The 19153-nt window shown below is 39.0% G+C and overlaps 1 protein-coding gene across 4 annotated transcripts in view; it reads right to left on the reverse strand.

Moving 5' to 3' along the window:
• Positions 1 to 11651: 11651 nt before the first annotated feature.
• vipr2 (vasoactive intestinal peptide receptor 2) overlaps positions 11652 to 19153 on the reverse strand; it is a 67457-nt gene continuing 59955 nt past the window's right edge. For all 4 annotated transcript variants that reach the window (XM_044219057.1, XM_044219058.1, XM_044219059.1 and 1 more), the window contains 3 exons: positions 17511 to 17640; positions 17313 to 17354; positions 11652 to 16711 (listed from right to left, as the gene is read on the reverse strand). In XM_044219057.1, the coding sequence (XP_044074992.1) occupies positions 16538 to 16711; positions 17313 to 17354; positions 17511 to 17640 (346 nt within the window). In that variant the 3' untranslated portion in view covers positions 11652 to 16537. The remainder of the gene's footprint in view (positions 16712 to 17312; positions 17355 to 17510; positions 17641 to 19153) is intronic.

The following is a 19153-nucleotide window of genomic DNA, read 5'->3' on the forward strand; positions in this document are numbered from 1 at the left end:
CTTACAGCTATGATTATATACCCACTATGTACATGCAATATAACAGACACTAAGAAGTTTACTATAGAAATATTGAGTAAACTAATAGTAAAAATTAGATTTTCACTGACAGCTGTAGAGTTGCACAATGGTAACTTTCGCAAATATAAAATGCAACGCATTGTATTGTGGGATTGTTAGTAGAGTGTAGTGTTCGTGCTGTGGACACTACTTTTTTCATTCTATTGAGGGAATTTTTGAGAACACTATATAGTGCATACATTTCACACTCAAATAAAATGTCAGAGTGTAACTAAAGTGCTGTGTAGTAAATAGGAAGTGATTTGGTGCCTTGGTGACCAGCGGCCAGGCACAGTGACTTCCCTGTGTCTTGTCACTAAGGTGAGGTTACAAAGAAGAGCTGATGGATAAACTGTCCAGCACAACTCCCCCCACAAATGTTAACATTTATGTTTGTGTATGGATTAAACAAAGATACAAGTTAATTTGTGACCTTTATAGATGCTGGTAGGTGTATTCTCTTAAATTCGGACAGAGCCAGGCTAGCTGTTTCCTCCTGCTTTCAATCTTTATGCTAAGCTAGGCTAACACGCAGACATGACATTCATATCGATCTTCTCACTTCGCTCAAATAAGTGCATTTCCCAAAATGTCAGACTAATCCTAATAATAATTTTCAAGCATGATGATTTACATCAGTGTTTTGTCTTACATTAGGGATGATCACTCCATTAGTTAAAAATAAATAAATAAATAAAGATGTGTGAGAAAAATGCCTTAAGATAAATAGATTTATCATGAAACTCTGAAAAGTGTATCCATTTTCTTGTATGTATTTAGATGATTCAGCAAATACCAACGAGGATAATAATCTCTGGTTTGGTCTCCACCAACTCCTGAGAAAAATATGTTTGGTGCTCTGCAGGTAGTGTACGGTGGGTTTATAGAACTTTCCACTGAAAACAGCTGGAAACAGGGTTGATTAGATTTGCGTTTACGGGCCAGAAAACCTAAACAATGCAGAGCTGAGAGGAACTGCAGAGTTGGTGATAATTCTCCGACATCTTTTGCACATCGTCCTTCGATCTATTGTTCATATAAAGAAAATATAGTGCAGCGTTAACAATACAGCATTTTCATTCTCATTTTCTTATAAAGTTTGAATACAAACTTAGGAAAATCAAAAAGATTTAATTAATGAGAATTGTTGAATTATAAGCCATTTTGTTTAAAAAAAAATCTAGATTTATATGACTCAAGTTATGTATGCTCAAAGAGAAAAAAAGAAACATGTAAACATGTTTCATTCAGTGGGCAGCAAGCCAAACTGAAACAGCTGTATTGGTTTTTCTCTCTATGATGTCAAATCCTTTAACTTTAACTATTTCAGAGATACACTGAATAGAGGCGAAATATCATAATTCCTGGAAGTGGCTCTGAGAGTGTTATCATTCATGTCTCGTGTGTACAGTATATGTATTTCAATGCAGCTGATCTTCTCAGCTTGATCATTTGAACTTTTGTTCAGGTTGCAGAAGGTTGACAGAGATCCTTGAAGAAAACGTCGTGACGTGCCCATTTGTTGACAGGGTAAAGGTCAACGAAAGCTCAAAAGCACAGGAAATAAATCTGACTTTCATTTGAATCAGTTTTTTTTTAAACTTCCTTCAAGGTGACGAGGTAAAGCGTTGGCTCGGATGATGACTGACAGCGGCTTGATAGTTGCAGGTTTGGCCGCAGTCTCAGACACACGTCTCGGCTGTTGTCGGCTGAGGTGGAGTGACAGCTCACCCTCTCTGCCCCTCTGGTTGTTACCGTAACAACGTGCACCGCCAGTGACCCCTGAACCTCGGCGATGCCAAGCCTCCACCGGCCACCAACTGCCCACACTGGGCTGTCAGTCTTATCAGCCGTTCCCCCTCAGTTATACACACAAACACACACCATCACGTCCCCTCAGAGCTCTCTGATACACAGTCTCACCACATTCAAGTGACAGGTAGAGGACACATCAGATAAATACTCAGAGTGCTCTGACGATGGTGAAAAGGTGACTTCTGCTGGAGCAGTGTGTCCCCAACACCAGCTGGGATGTTTGTTTGTTTTTTAATGACAGAAATCAGCTTCTTGAATAAACTTTTTTAACACATTATGTATAATCATCTAACTCAATTAACAGAAGAACAAGGGCCCATGCTTGATTTACGGTTAAAGAGGGAAGACATTATCATTGTTTTATTGAGATGCTACAGAGCAACAGAACGAGGTCTGAGGTCACGTTGTGTGTCGAAGGTTTTCTGCCCACAATGTGTCTCTTACAAGTTTGCTATTTAAACTGACATTTCAAAGTACTAGAAAAAAAATCTTCTCTTTTCTTTTAATGATTAAAGCTGTAATAACTAAAAATGTTTTGGCCGCTTTGTGGCAGCGGAAGAAGTTGTGAACACAACATTGACATATCATAACCTTTGATATGTTGAACTTGTTTATTTGTGTATTTACACATCCATCAGTTATGGAGAAACAGGATCATTCATTTGGAGTTGCGTATAAGCCGTTATCCTGGTTCGCAAACAAGCACTCCAAGCACATCATTGCTTGCTGATAACAAGAAAATCCAAATCCAGCAGAGGTAAACGCAGCAGTGTCCAGGTGGCCAAAAAGATAAGTGGTTTAATATTGAACTGTTCAGCTAACTCCTTCTGTAGGGGAATGACAGACACTGGCAGGATGGAGTCGGATATCTAGGTCGTGGAAATGATGCATTATTGACAAATAATTACACCTCTCACATCCTCTCCTCTATCATTACATCCTGTCAGTTCACACTGATGAATACCAACCCAGAGATAGAGCTGTACTGCCTGTGAGTATGTGTGCAGTGTTAGGTAGGTATTGATGATTGGTATTATTACATCAGCTTCTGATATTTATAATTCTCATTACTGTAACAAATGTTAAAATCCACCAATAGAGAACACATATAGTATATCCATCCATCCATGTGTATCACCATTCACACACACACACACACACACACACACACACACCCTCCTAAACCCCTTTCTTTCTCACCCCTGGCATGTCTGCATGTCTCAGCTGTCCAGCCTTACACTGTGTGTGTTCATCCGTGGGGGCTCAATCAAAGAGAAGGGGGAAAATAAAAAGAGGCGGCTTGAGCAGGCTCCCTCCTCAGGGTCTGTGAGCTGCCCATTTTGGGTTGCCCTCCAAACAATATGGGCTCTCTAGTGGAAATTTGGAAGCTTTTTCAACCAGTGAGAAACTTTTCAGCCCCCACTTGTACTACCCGTCTCTGGACATGCTGGATGCCTCAGTACCTGGAAACTGTTATGTATCCCCCCTATCCCATTCGTAACCACAACACACCATACTCTAACACAAATACCGTAGCACAAACATGCCAGCATCGCTACACACATGCGCTCTTACCCGTGTCCAGCCATACACTGCCATACACTTATATTATATTGAGATATTAGACTCTATACTGTGTCTTCAAGATCATCCCATTGTGGTGGCACCAGTTCCCCAGACTTCAGCTGATCAGGAAGTTCCCAACCACATAAAAATACTAAAATATTTACTTGGAGAAACAAATCTCACAAGTGCCTTGAAAAAAGCCTCCTTAATAATAATGAACAAATGCTTCCTCACTAATAAATAAAGCCTCTTTGATAATAAGGAAACTGAAATATTGTTTTTTCTCCACCCCCATTTAATGTTTCGGCAAATGAAATAATAGACAAAAGGAAATATGTATAAAGGAGGTTTCAATGAAAGTAAAAAACTAAATAAAGCCTGCAGGCGCTAGGCTATCGTTAGGCAAGCAAAATCTCTTGCGGGAATAGCACTAAGATCTGCCCAAACGCAGGTAACCTAGTTGAAAGGTGATTTTTTAATATTCACTCAAATCACCCTCAATCAGAAAAAGAAAGACAGCAAAGAAATCTCAAAAAGGCCTAAACAGATCAGAGTTTCTAGCTGACAATATCTGCTAAAATGAGGTCTGCAGTAAGTCGTGGAAGAATCAGAATGACATGGGTGTGCAATTCATCCAAGAGGGGAATGCACCAAGCTGCTATGGATTATTATTTAGGAGCCACCAACCTGCGCAACAGGTGATCTGAATGACCCTCCAATCAACTCACAGGAAACTACGGTGGCCATGAAACCCGCGAAAAACGCGAAAGGCCCTATCTAGAGCCAGTGTTTGGTTTGTCTGTTCTGGGCTACTGTAGAAACATGGCAGTGCAACAACATGGCAGCCTCCGTGGAAGGGAAGGGCTCCCTCTGTAGATAAAAATGGCTTATTCTGAGGTAATGAAAACAGAATGATTCATATTTTCAGGTAATTATACACTAATGAAAACATACTTATAAATATTATATTCCATTTCTGCCAATAGCTCCTCCTAAGTGTTATATACTGGACCTTTAAGTTTGTACTAGGAGACATAAAAATAAAAAAATGATTTAATTTGGTTTTAACAATCTAGCCCTCCTCGCTTATCCTATTTCCTTATCCTCTTTCAAAAATACAGACATGAAATCATGAAATATGTTCTCAAAACTCTGTTTTATAAAGCCATATGTCCTTTTCTTCAATGGATGCTGGGATAAACTTAAGCCCCTTAAGCCCTGAGCAAGCCTAAATAAGCAGACAAAGAAATAATAGATACACAAGCGTAAACTCCAACTAATCGAACTCCTCCCTGCAGCATGACCACAGTTAAACAGCTTCACGAGGGGCTTTTACTTCCCCTCAGTTTCTCATACAGTGCTGAACTAACAAAATGCAGTGCTGATCTCAGCCTGTCTTCATCAAAAGCTGTAATCTGCTCGTTGACTGAACCTGTGAACATGTAAACACATGAAATTTCACAGCGGTGACCTAAAAGTGTCAGAACAGCTGCCAAAAACAAAGCAGATGCACCGACCTTACCCACAAGGGACGAGGGATTTCTCTGCCACTGTTTGTATTTCACTCTCTTTTTTCCCCTCCTATACATAAAAATATATTTCTCCTGTGTGTGAGGCCCGGTCCTCCTGAGACAGAGGTGCATTTCAGAATGATGTAGTTACTTGTCTGACGCACGAGGCACAGCAGCGTAACTTCAGTGATTATTTAAATCTCCTGACACGCCGACAGAATCGGTCAGGATATAATATTGATTAAAGTTCTGTGTTCTTCTACACATTCAAAAGGTCACACACACACAGTCCAGGTTCATACAGTGAAATTGTAAAGCAGCCGTCCTCCTGATTAATCCTGAGCTCCATCACAGCTGTCTAAACAATGTATTTCAGAGCTAAAAGTTGAATTCTGTTTCCTCTGTCCTGTCAAGTTTATAACTACTGTACAGTTTTGAGTTTTGCAGCTTAAATGTCCCATGATATTTGCTGAGACATTACTGTGAATCAGTAGTGAATCAGCGACCATGATGTTCCTAACATGTTTGTCGCTGGTGAACAGATGTTTGTCGCTGACAGATGGAGCAACCAGATGGCTGAAGGCCGTCCGACTCTTCATGCTTGCTGATCTGCTTCTCACTAGTTCACCAACCACACATTAAAAACACCCTGTCTGAAATGTGGCCATAGAACAATTAATGTGACGTGTCCAGTGAATGAAGTGACTGAGAAAATGATAATGAAGCTTAGACTCACAGAGCAGACAGTAGTAGGACAGTGTAGGAGTCATAGCCCTTTTTATACATAGGACGTGCAATTTTAAGACAATACAGCAGAACAATAATCCTAAATACACACGCAAAGCAACCAAGGTGTTTTTTTATGGATTAACAGGAATGTTCTTTATTGGCAAAGTCAGTTAACAGACCTTAATCCAGCTGATCACGTGTTTCACACAAGACAAGACATGATAGGCAAAAATCTCCTGAAACAAGCAGAAATTTAAGATGGCTGCAGTACTGGCCTGGCAGCGCATCACTAGGGAAGATTACAAGTATCTGCAGATATCAGTGGGTCAGTGATTCCAAAAAGTCTGCAACCAAATATTAAATATTCTGACTTTTTTAAATGTTATTTTTATTTAACCAATATGTTTAGTGCCTTTTATTTGGGGAAATATATATAAAAAGGGGTTAATTGTGTGGATGTAAACACCCTCTACTGTCAAACACCGTTTAATTTCATATCCAATGTCACGAAAAGAAAGATATGTAAAGACATTGATGTGATGAGGTGCAGAAACAGTCCAAGTCCAAGCAGATCTGTCCCGGCAGTTTCAGATTTCCGTCACACTTCCCCTGTCTCTTCTCTGGAACCACGCCGTCTGTCTATCACATCCATCACACAGGCGACTGTGTAGTTCAGCAGTTCAACGTTTTGAAGAAGAGATGTGAGGAATGTGGAGAAACCGATTTGCGGAGCACTTCAAACTCTTCCCCTTGTCACACGTGTGCACACCTTGAAAAGACATAGCTGTCAGGTTGACGGTTCGGGAAGGTTACACAGTTTGGGCAATGCAGAACCCTTAGTCCTAAAATTAGAAATGAGCTTTTCACCACTTCCACTTTGATTTATGCACATCAGGTTCGAGGAGGATTTACACAGGTCTCATACAAAACTTTGGAGCTGTGAAGACCCCTACTCTAGGCCATCTGAACAGCAAACACATTTATATTTATAGTATATTAGCATATTTAGTGGCCAAAAGCTGTTTACTTTAGCTCTGGTAGGCTGATTCATCAAAGGTTAGCTTGCTAGACCGATTATCTCATCATATCCACTGTAAATAGCTGTAGGCACTTTGCTAACTATGTTCCAAGTGTGGCATATGGTCTATAATGCATTTTCTGTCTGCATGCTTGTGGCATTGCATTTGGGCAAAATGAAGTGAAGAAAGTAATAACGGGCGTACTCATTTGCACAGATGGTGTCAAATAAATCACCCAGTGAAAGAATTTTCTATCTGATAAAAGGGCAAAAGGAAGTGATTATACTGGATGTGCATGCAGTGGTCACAGTGGACCAACACTTTTGGTAGATTTTTGCTAACCTATGTACCATTAATTTGTCATTGGGTACTGCGGCTACTGCCACTTATGAATGATGAATGTTGGTTCAGCTCAAACAAACCCTGAGAAGAGGCAGAAATATGCTGCTAGTGTCAGAGGTCCAATGTGGGGCTCAGTTTGGCCTGACAGCTGCTGGATAAAAACTTAGACTCAAGCTTTTGCCTCCAAAGTTATCTGTCGGTTAATGGCCTGCCCTCGCAGTACAACAGGTCCCCACATTCAGAGATGAAGTGGAAGGAAAGCCCATCTGAACTCAGTCTGCTCATCTCATGAAGCTGTCCTATGAATCTCTGTGACATAAAATCATAGCATGCTGGTAATGACTCAAGGTTTTTTGTAGGCTGATTTTCTAGACTCAATGACTGTATTTTAGGTTGAACATTAAAGTAAATAAAATCATGAATTAAAATGCTACTATAAATGACAAAAGTGAGGCTGAGACATTTTAATGTGAAATATAAATTTTAATTTTGAATTTTAAATTGTTTTAATTTACATTTTTTCTTTTTACTTGAAAGTTTTTGTGTATGGAAGTCAGTTCAAATTTCAATCTAAGCGCACAGGAGCTGAGATTGTGTCATTGCAGAATTTGTAAGTTTCAGTTTTCAGTTACAGTTCAGTAAAATGCCTCAAGGATTTTATCGTCTTTTCTCCTCTATTATAGTTTTTCGTCTCAGGCGAGACTCAACACCATCCTCAATCCTGTTTTTACGATTGGCTGTTAAAGAAACCGCAGTAAAGATTCCCCCTCTGGAGGACTCTGGTTTCCACACACAGCAACCAGCGACATGTAGCCAAGTGCTCAGTCATCGCCCTAACCCCTCGCCCAGCCGCCTTCTCCTTCCCAATTAGCGGCGTCTTTGCCTCAAGTCGCTCTGTCAGCTCCGATCAAGGCTGCTCGTCTTCTCAGAGATGACTGAACATCCAGCTCGCCACCTCCAGGCCAGGCAGCCCCGAGGACGGAGCCAATATGTAGAAAGGACATGAGAGAGGAGGAGGAGGAGGAAGAAGAAGAAAAATGAGGAAAAATGAAGAAGCTGTAAGCCTCAATATTATGTTTTTTCTTATTGTGTGTTAGTCAGTCAAACAGTGTAAGTGAGACTGTGGCATCTTTTTCTTTGGATTTTCTGTTAAAGTTTGAGCTGAAACACTTTAAGCGGAGCTCTTTTCTTTGTCTCTTTTGACATGATACCCGTATTAACTAACTACACTGTACTTCTGTTCACTTCAGACACGGAAATTGAACCATTTTTTTTCTGCCATGAGCAACCAGACTGAGTATTTAGTTCATTGAATATTATAGCTTTCATGCACTGATTGTGTTATATTACTAATATGTTACTGTAAACTGCAATAGTGCTAAATAACTATTTATGGTGCTCAGATGGGTCTCTTTATACCTCCTAGATACGCCCACATAGTCCTCAGTGCAGCTGGATTTCTGCAGAGAGATCAGAGTGAGCAGTGTTCTGCAGATGTTATGGTGCAATGCCTAGCTCAAGGGCATTTCAGCATGAGCATGTATCATACTTGAGAATATCTACTACCCCATTTACGCTTAGCCATTTCATACATCTCGGATAGCTATCCAATATCAAAAAAGCCAACATAAATGCAACCAAGAAGCATCGCCGGGGCTTCAGACTGAGAGCAGCCCTGTGTTAAAGAGCAACTTAACACCGCCGCTTTCACAAATTCCACGTTTCTGCCCTTTTCTGATGTCAAATGTGAATTTCCCCCCAGGAATAAATAAAGTATCTATCTATCTATCTATCTATCTATCTATCTATCTATCTATCTATCTATCTATCTATCTATCTATCTATCTAGAATTCATAGAACTGTAGTTACACATGTAACTCTCGTTTTAACGTCTACTGTATGCTGGCTGGTAACGGCAGGGACAGACTCAGGGGGACTCAAGTCAGTCCCTCCAAGTCTCCACCTTCACCGACTGTTTGAACTGTAACTTTAGCTTAATGAGGCCTCAGAAGATGCAGCAGAGGCAGTGGAAAGTGAAAAGGGGATGACCCTAACACTAATGAATGGAAAGGAGTCTTTACTACTACTGCTACTCTGTTGCACGCTCTCAGTCTTTCACCCACTACAGCCTGGGACCGGGATCAATAGATCGTAAATTACACGTACAGTCACTTTATACACTAACCCAGAAAAGTGGATTTAAGTTAATCTTTAAAGAAACTGCGTGGCGGAGGCGTGTTGCTTCAGGTGCCAGCAAGATGATGAAATATGATCCAGGAAGTCTGATTTGAGTAATAGATCCACGAGTGGGAAGGCGTATCAGATGTCAAAACACACACCTCAGGTGGAGATTTAAGATGCATTCTAGACAGATGTTGAAAAGGTATAAATGCATCCATCTCTCTGAGATCAATACATAATGTTTACTCCTCCCAAGAGGAAATGTGTCAGTATGTGGTCTGTGGAAATAACGACAGGAAGAGAGTAGCTTAAGCAATTTCAACACATGGTCATATCGAACATTCGATCCAAAAACCCCGTCGTTGAACATAATCTATGGTTTTGCAGAATCGTCCAATCATTAACATTTTGTTTGGTGAGCGGATTATGGGATTAAAGCCCATGGAACATGTGAGACCTTTAAAATATTAAAGCTTTCAATCATAAGGATTAACAACAAATGTTTAAATGCAGTTATGCTTTTGGTTGATTTGACAAATTTTGCAGTTTATTAATTGCTAGTCATGATACATTCTCAAATTTGTAGTTTGGTTTATGAGCATTTGCTACCAGCTTCATTCAAGTCAACTGAAGTATAAAATCAGCACACTCATTAGTGTATACAAATCCTTGAAAACAGTTCTAAGAAATTCCAAGAGCTGAAGATTTGTAATTTCATTCTCATTTAAGTCATAAATTATCATTAACTATTGCAGTCATTTTTACAAAATTAAACATATTCTGTTTTTCATAGCTTACATTTTGTTTTTGCAAACAGTTTAACGATCTGCCACTTTCACACGAGAAATGATTTGCATTTGGAACCAGGACAAACGATGAATGTCCTCTAATGAGATTTCTTTCCTTTGTTCTTTAATTGCTAGACAAGATTTTGTGATTTTGTTAGTTTCAAGCACATACACTAATGAGATTTCTTTTTTTAAATATCGATACACAGGATTTTGTGAAAGAACGTAAAGCCCCAGGCACTTAAACTGAAATTCATTACACATCTCTCAAGTTTTTCATTAAAATTAAACTTGTGCTTTGCCGTTTGCGCTCTTATCTGATGAGTGAAAGCAGCTTAATTAGAGAGCAGTTAAAAGGACTGGAGGACATTCGACATACTTTAAGGAGGTGGAGCCACTGAGACACATTGCTCATTTTAATAGCTTAATATTAATGCTCCTCCTCCTCTCATTTAGTAGTCCATCTGTATTATTAAATATTCCATCATATGCAGAACATCATTCAATAGCAGGATGCAAAATGGGAAGAGAAGCCGAGACAATACACTACAGCTGGCTGACAGGGAGTTCATCTGACCTGTCAGACATTAGACTCACAGAGCAAACAACACACATCAAATGAGACATATACTGTATGACGTACAAATAAATAAATAGCCTCCGCACTCATGCAGGTGTTGTCAGTTATGTCTGATTAGACCTCACCTAAAGGTGGGTAGGTTTATGCACAGGTGCAACAGGAGAGCCGGGGAGGGAAGTCTATATACGCTCCACAGCCCAACACCTGTGTGGGTGGACTGAGAGTTTGTGGTTTTTAGAGTTACCGTAATTACCAGTTTCTGACTGTTCCAGAAATATTGTTCACATCAACATCCAATTTGTAATTACGACTGGGAAACTTTGAAACCTCCGGCATATTCGACTTGGCCCCAAATAATATGTAATGCAAAGATGGATGCCTCACATCAGTCAAAGTCCTTCGTTCAAGGCAGTTAAATACATATTTGATTGATATAGTGCAATATCAGCCTAGTATCCCTAGGAATTACTTATAATTACAAACATGTCAACATTAATTGCAAATGCAGAAAGTAGTATGCCCTATATGTAACCAGGCAGAAAGTAAAGCCCCGTTTACACCTGATAATAACATGTGATCAGTATCCGCGTTCATTATCTGGATAATGACATCCGATCTACCGGACTTTGCACATACACCTGTTATTAAAAAGTGTTCTTGTTATCTCAGTTCTGCCTGCATTGTGATCTTATCTCAATATGCAAATCCAGTTATGCTGGAGCGCCTTGGCTTGCTTGGTATACAAACACTGTTGACGTGTGCTTTTGATCTACGCCTACAGTGAGCTCGCCTCAGGCTCATTTTCAGAAAAAATGTAACAGCTACATAACCTACTCCAAATATTTTACCAACCGGTCCAAGAGCAGTAACGAGACATCTGTGTCAGCCCTCAGTCTGCCTACCAGCCCACATGACGGTAATGTGGCATTAACTCTGTAGTAGGCACTGTTTGCTTGGATGGGCTACATCAGGGAAAGTGTCTGAGGGGCACGCAACTCATAAGATGTTACTATAATCAGCCATGTTTCCCAAAAGTAAAGAGTTCCATTCACACAGTGCAATGCTTGCAAAGATAGCCTTTATCAATCATCTTTTGCACGACATTCATGGTGTCTCTATACAAATACATGTGTTGAATAAAGACATGATACTCAGCATCATATCAGTCAAGATTAAATATGAAAGCACTCAACAAACCAACACTGTGTGTGTTGCATATGGTCTTCAATGTTTTGTACATGCTCATCCACTTACAGTCACATAGATGGCTTATGATACACGGAGTAACATGGTGACATCCTGTTTGTGATATATTTGGTAACACTTTCCTTAAGGCATACAGCTGTATTGGACTATAATGTTTAATATTTGCATGGCAGCTATCAGAACTTCTTACTTCTCACAAATTAATATATGTTTGACTTTTTTTAAAGCAAAGATGTCAAACATTTTTACTGATTCCAGCTTCTTAATCAGAATCAGAAATACTTTGATTTCTGATTCTGATTCTGATTAAGAAACTGGAATCAGTACATTTTTTTAACATCTTTGCTTTAAAAAAAGGTCTTAAACAACTAATTTTTTATTATTAAATTTTCACAATTATTAAATGTGAATATTTGCTAGTTTTCTACTGTCTTCTGTTATAGTGAATTGAGTACCTTTTGGGTTTTGGATTGTTGGTCAGACAAAATAAGCAATTTGAAGACGATAGCTTGTGCTGAGGAAAAATCAGCACTTTTCACAATTTTCTGAATTTTAATTGAGAAGATAATAAATAAATAAAAAGTTAATGGAAATTATCATTACTTGCAGCTGTACCAGAATTCATACCTATAACCAGAGACAGTTTAGAAGAGAGACGGCTCACTTGAGTCATTTCCTGCTACTACCCTGCCTACTGCCCCGCCCCTTCAGGAGACTAGCGGCAGGTCCTGAGTCTATTCAATCCAATGGGTGATGTGAACGTGAGCACAGATTATGACAGATTCTTTTGCCCCATAGTCACCAAAGTAAATATCGGACCCATTTTTCACAAGCCGCATATCTTCCCAACATTCTGACACTAAAATGGCATTTTTCAGACGGACAAATCAGGAGAAAATTAACTTTGACCGAGACCTGTCTCTGTCTCAACCACACCCTCTCGCGAGATCTGGCAACATCTGTTCTCTAACGTCGGTCTGGTTTCACTGCAGTGCTGCCGATGTCGCTTTCCAACTGGAAAAACAATCTAAATCTAATCTAAAGGGACTTATAGGTGAAAGAAATTAAACGTGTTTCTTTGCTTAATAATACTGTTATATTTATTATTATTTAACTGGGGAGAGTTGACCCAGACAGAAGTGTATACCATTTCATACCACTGGCACTGTGTAATGCGTTATCTTTGTTATAGAGTATTTTTGCTATATAAGTATAAAAAATATGAAAATTGTTTACAAAAACTGAATATCTTAGACTAGATGAAGCTTTTCCAATGTATATTTTTATGCCTTACCTTTACATCCTACTGAGAAGCTTCTAATATATAAAAAAATAGCATTAGGAGATATTGTGCCTTTAAAGAGGACTATTTTTCGGTGTCTGCTTAATTGACAGGTTTCTCAGCACATCACACTGCCGCTTTCTCGTCCCACCTCTTCTCCACACAAACTGCAACCCTTTTGCCAAAAATTTGATTTTAACCAACAATCATGATGACAAGCAGTAAATCCAAATTTCAGGCCTTAAAAATGAAACTATTGTCTGAACTTTTGCTGTGGTAGGTTCTTCTGCAGCTCATCTGAAATGTGGTGTTCTACATGGTTCAATCCTATGCCCTCAATTATTCTCCCTCTACATGCATGGAAACATCATCATCATCATCAACAACTGTCAGCTGTCAACAACTGTCAGCTGTTGATACCTGGATATATATATATATATATATATATATATATATGTTGAATATTGAGCCTTATTTGTTAAATAAAGTGAATTTAAAAAGTGGGACTTATTTGGAACAGTAAGTGGCTTTAGTCTTTTGTTCACCAAAGATCGTAACAGGAGGGAGAATTGTTTTTAGATATAGTGAATAAGTTATAATCAGTAGTGTGAAAATGGGATTACTCAAAATAAACTTTTATTCTGTATGCCTTAAATCAAGTGTCACCAGACATTTTGACTCGTGGCAACAATGAACTACAATATGAAAAGACAAATATAGCACGCTGCACAATGCAAACTTTACCTTTTTTCTTGTCATCTCTTGACAAAATTTACATTACATTCTAAAACAAACTGACACGTTGACAGCCATTTACCAAAAGCAATGACAAAAGGCAAACACTGAGAATATCATGCAACTGCTGCATAACAGTTGTTGTTGCATGAAGCATTATGAAGTATCATCAGAATTATTAATTTTCTTTCAGGCTCCTGTATCCACCTGGCACTTCTGCTTTACCTGGTGACCGTCAAGAGATCGCTGACTATAAACTATTATTATTATTATTATTATTATTCAACAATATAAACCTATTTTAAAGAAACTTCTGGCCACATCCAACACCACTGATGGGTGTAGTCAAAAGCCCCTGGCACTGTCTCTGTTGCCCGTGTAACCACACCCAACTCTGATATCACGGTGTACTGACACCCTGGAGTACACTGGTGAGAAGTTAAACCACTGGAGGTCAGCAAAAACAAGATTTTTGTTTTGCTCAAGGCCTTAACTGCCGTCAAATTTCACCGACATCTGTTGGGCAGTTTTTGAAATATATGGCTAACCATGTGACATTCCCAAATGCAAATCTGCTCAACACACCTTTCACATACTGTAAATGCAACCTTCTTGGAAAACAATAACACTATCACTGCTGAAGTGTATCATTCCAAAATCTGGCTTGGGAACCTTAATGTTTCATCTACTTCAACGCCTTTTAGCAATGTTTGTTTTCAGTTCAAATCTTTAAGATTTGGCTCATTAAACCAAATCTAGAGTATAAGCATTTCTTCAGATTAAAAACATGCAGTAGTGGGGTGTGGGTACGAAAAAACAGTTCTGTGCAAACCTCCTGTTTGAGACCTTGATCTGATGAATTAGTTTTATGATTTTGTGCGCAGTGTTTCTAAAAAACACACACAGTGTAGATCACCACACATAGTTGTGGGATGTGATCCCTCACTGGCTTCCCACTGAAACCCCTGTCCTGCTCAAATTGCACATTGCAAATCTGTGAAATACATCCTGCCCTCTCCCAGCCTGAGACTCTGTAGTTTAGATATGAAAACTGTGGTGGTTGTATTGAGCTTGTCAGCAAATCAATGTCAATAGAAGTTGCTGGTGGACAAACTGCCTTAAGTTTCCCTTTTAATTACATGCCATCTTCAGTCTGAGCACCTGCATTGTTTCATTATAACAGATCACTGAGCACAGTGACAAAACCATCGTAGCACAGATAAAGGGTTTGGAGCATGCACAGCACTTCTCGATGACAGCAGTTCATTAAATGTACATTAAAAATGATGCAGTTTGGGTTCTGGATAAATACAAAACAACCCTGTTTACCAGTGTTTTCGCCAGTAGCCCAGACAACCAGGGCTCATATGCTGACGTGGGTCAAAATGCATTTGTGAATCATTCTTAGCAGTGATTTTAACAAGCTTCAAGTATCAGATGGGTGGGTGTGGCCACTATGGACCACAAAATACGTCACTAAAATAACAGGTTTTGTTGCATTCTTGCAGGAAAACAATGCTGCTGCTTTTCAGCTGGAATGAAAACTTTGACCTTCACATAACATTTTCTGAAAACCACTGATTTAATTTACCAAACACGAAATAACTATATACATATATTGGGTAGCAGACCTGCTTTCCCGCTGCTTGGTTGAGTGAAACCTTGATGGGCGGTCTTTAAAAGTAAAAGTTATCTACCTGATCTTTTTGCCTCAACAAGTCCTTCAAATGAAACAACAAAATACGTTGCTTGTCCTTGTCCTCTGAAATGACACATTAAATGTTTTCTGATGTGACGCCACTATCGGCGGGATGAGAGTTTGTCAGTGCCTTCCAAATCACTGTTTCAAAAATTAAAGTTTGGTTAGGTTTAGGCACAAAAACTACCTGGTTAGGGAACAACCGTGGTCAAACCAACACTGACTTGTGGTAGGAAACAGGAAATAAACAGCAGTCTCCCGTGTTAATGTCCGACATTTTGTTTGTCAACAACATCACACTATTTCCTCCTTTGCTCCCGATAGACAAGCAACTCAATTCCTTTGAGCAGGGCTTTGTCACCAGGTCAGTCATGCTAACTTACAAACGCAAAAGTATTGCAAGATTTCCCTTTGTAGCTAATGTACTAGGCTTCATAAAACTGTTATTTTCTCCTAAATTATTCGCTTCCATCAACCACATATTGTCAAGATATTATTGCTCTGCGGCTGCATCGCAGTTGCAATCTAAAGTCTACAGCTCTGTTAACCATTAAGAGAAGAATAGCACTGTTTCTCTCGCACATATTTCTTTATAAATATTTAACTGATGCACATAACATACACAAGTCAAAATACGTACATTTCTTACCTCACCCACAGGTCCAGGAAAAACTGACTAAACATGAAGTTGTGGATGTTGCAAAGATTGCCTACAAGACCCGTTCTTTCTTGGCTCACACAGACAACACGACATAAAAACACTGAATAAAAATGGTTCTTTGTTGGTAGCAAACACAAGCACACCCTCATAGGATGAGTCAGAACTGCTTTAGATCCATTTAAAGGTACATTTTGAAGGCTCGCAGAGATTTGTAAAGCTAAAACCAAAATCTGCTCTGAAACGATGTGCAGGTCCCACCCATGTGGTACTTCACCTCAGCTTTGTGTTAAAATCATTTTGTAAAACTATTCGACCCAGGTCAACCTGGAGACTGTATTTGTTTGAAAGGATCCCTCAGGCCCTCACAGCACTGTGGTCTCTGACTGCAGGATAGACTGGGTTCGCGAGTTGCGATGAAACTGCACCATGTGCTCTGAACCGTTCCTGGAGGCGAAGGTGCTGTTGAAGTGGTGATCTCTGCTCAGACGGCAGTTCAGACACATACTCCGCCATTTTCTCTTTAGCTCCCCTTGAACCTGCAAAATGAGATAAATAAACAAATATTTTTAAACTAAAGTTTAAATGATTTAATTTAAATGTTACAAAGTTAATCAAACTTTTACTAGTGATTCGGCAAACAAAGTTTTCCAAAGCACTGAACCATTCTTTCACCTGCAAATGTGCGGAAAATGGTTCATAGTTTCATAGAATACAGATTTGAAACTGTCAAAATGTGACATCTAATGGCCAACTGTGGTACTGCATTTGTATGGAAGGATTAGTTGTAACACCGCATGATGAAACCAAGTCAAAATATTAGCGGCCTTTTTGTTTAATACATGTTATACTGTAAAAACAGACCTCTTTTAAACAGAGTAACAGCTATATGGTTTTTTAATACTGAGAGATTGACGAATCGTATTCAAAACAAACGCGGCAAGTGACAAATGTTTAATTAGATGTGTTTAATTATATTATGAAAATCAAATACTAAAAAGGAAATTATGTTTTATGCAAATGGATGTTGACTGAAGTACCACACTCTGTCCTTGCTTGAGTGTTTACTCCGTTTCACTACTCACTAATATTACAAACACAATGTACTGTACTGCGTCATTTCATATGATGAAAGCTTACCTCACTGTTTAGGAAACAGTACAGAATGGCCACCACCAGACCCTGAAAAAACCCCCATCAGAAGTAATTCAACATTGAAATCACAAACTTACAATTTCAATATGGACACAAGCACTTTCATTCATTAACAATTATTAAGAACAATGACAATAACATGCAGTAATAGAAGTGTGGGTGGAGGGATTAATAATATAGTACCTGAAAGGATCCGAGGGCCAGGTCAAAGAATATTTTATAATCTTCTGCGATGGATTCACTGAAACAAACGAAGACCACATAGTGGATCCCAAACAGAGGGATCAGCAGGAGAGTAGATTTAGCCAACCTCCTGAGAGAAAAACAGTAATGAACACTTACTTGTAGCATCATTTAACTGTAACAGATGTAGTGTTTGTTCTTATTGCTGTTGTATGACAACATATCTTGTCGATTTAAAGGGTCAGTTTGCCCTAAGAAAATGTAACATTTGTGCCATGCAGATAGTTTTGGTTTTATGATCTGTTTCCCTGAGATAAAAAAAAGGTGTTTTTTTTTAAAGGTCCATTTACTAGCTTTATTCTGAGCTCACATGTCACAGTCTTTATCAGCGGATGAGGTTTGCTTAGTTGTCCTAAATGCAGTTGAAAGTTCAGAAAAAGGCCTTGAGTTAAGATTGTTTTGTCAAAAAAGGAGGTGAATGGAATTGTGTTTGACGTTGAAAGCATCAAAAACTTCTGTTTGAAAAACTCCACAGCAACGTGTCTTTTCAGAGACCTCATTCATAAAAAACATTCATATGCACAGATTTTAACTTTTTCAAATTATTTATAAGTCATTTTTAGTTAGATAGACACGTTTTTATTATACATTGTGACAAATTCAAAGCCATCAAATAGCAAATAAAACACAACTGACATCCGACCTAATATGCTGCCCTTATGTAATCATTTGGACGTTTCCTTATGCTAATGACAGATTGCCTGAAGCACACATCCAATGTCGGAACAATCCTGATTCCTAATTTATCCAGATTTCCACATGGATAACAAGTCAGTAGGATTTTTTTACACTTCTTTTAACATAACTGTGGATGTCTACGGACCACGCTGTCAACACTTGTCAGTATCACAGAACATGTTCTGTATGAAAACTCTTGATGTATGGATTATCCAGAATAATCATTAGTCAATGCTGTGGCCACCACAAATGGAATTTCATTAACCTCCATTGTACTGGGATGTAGAGGTTTAACAGTTTCAAATGTCTGAACCCAAAAACCAATCTAAAACGGACCTGTGGAAAACCTGAATCTGAACCCAGTGTGGATAAACTTTCAAAAAAAAAAAAAAAACCTGATGCGAAAGGGGCCCGAAGACAGTCACACCTAATCCGAAATGGACCAGAGCATGCAGCAATACATGTCAATTTTCCTACACTTCACAGTTGATACTCTCCGTCTGACTCAAAAAACATCTTTCTCCAGTGATGATTAAGATGCATCATGTGATCAGAGCTCATATAGAGTCCACTTGGGTATGTGACATATTGATGCACTCATCCAAAACCCCTTGGAAAAGAATAGCACACTATCTGGAATTGATTGGACAGAATGTGGACCCTATCTTGGTTACTAGGGCCCAAGTAGACCCGCCATGACCTTTAAAATCTCAGCAGTGGATATCTCAAAATGTGGTCAAATAATACCGAAACTATCTGTATGGCTGTGGGAAAGAAGGAAGAAGATTTTGGAAAACTGAATACATTTGGATAATGTAGTATTATCCCTAAAACTCTCATATAAGACGGTAAAATCCTCCCTCCCGGTATCACTCTCCAGCTGTCGACTCTGCTCAGCCCTGTGC

Source organism: Siniperca chuatsi, linkage group LG13 (assembly GCF_020085105.1).
Source record: "Siniperca chuatsi isolate FFG_IHB_CAS linkage group LG13, ASM2008510v1, whole genome shotgun sequence".
Classification (NCBI taxonomy): Eukaryota; Metazoa; Chordata; class Actinopteri; order Centrarchiformes; family Sinipercidae; genus Siniperca; species Siniperca chuatsi.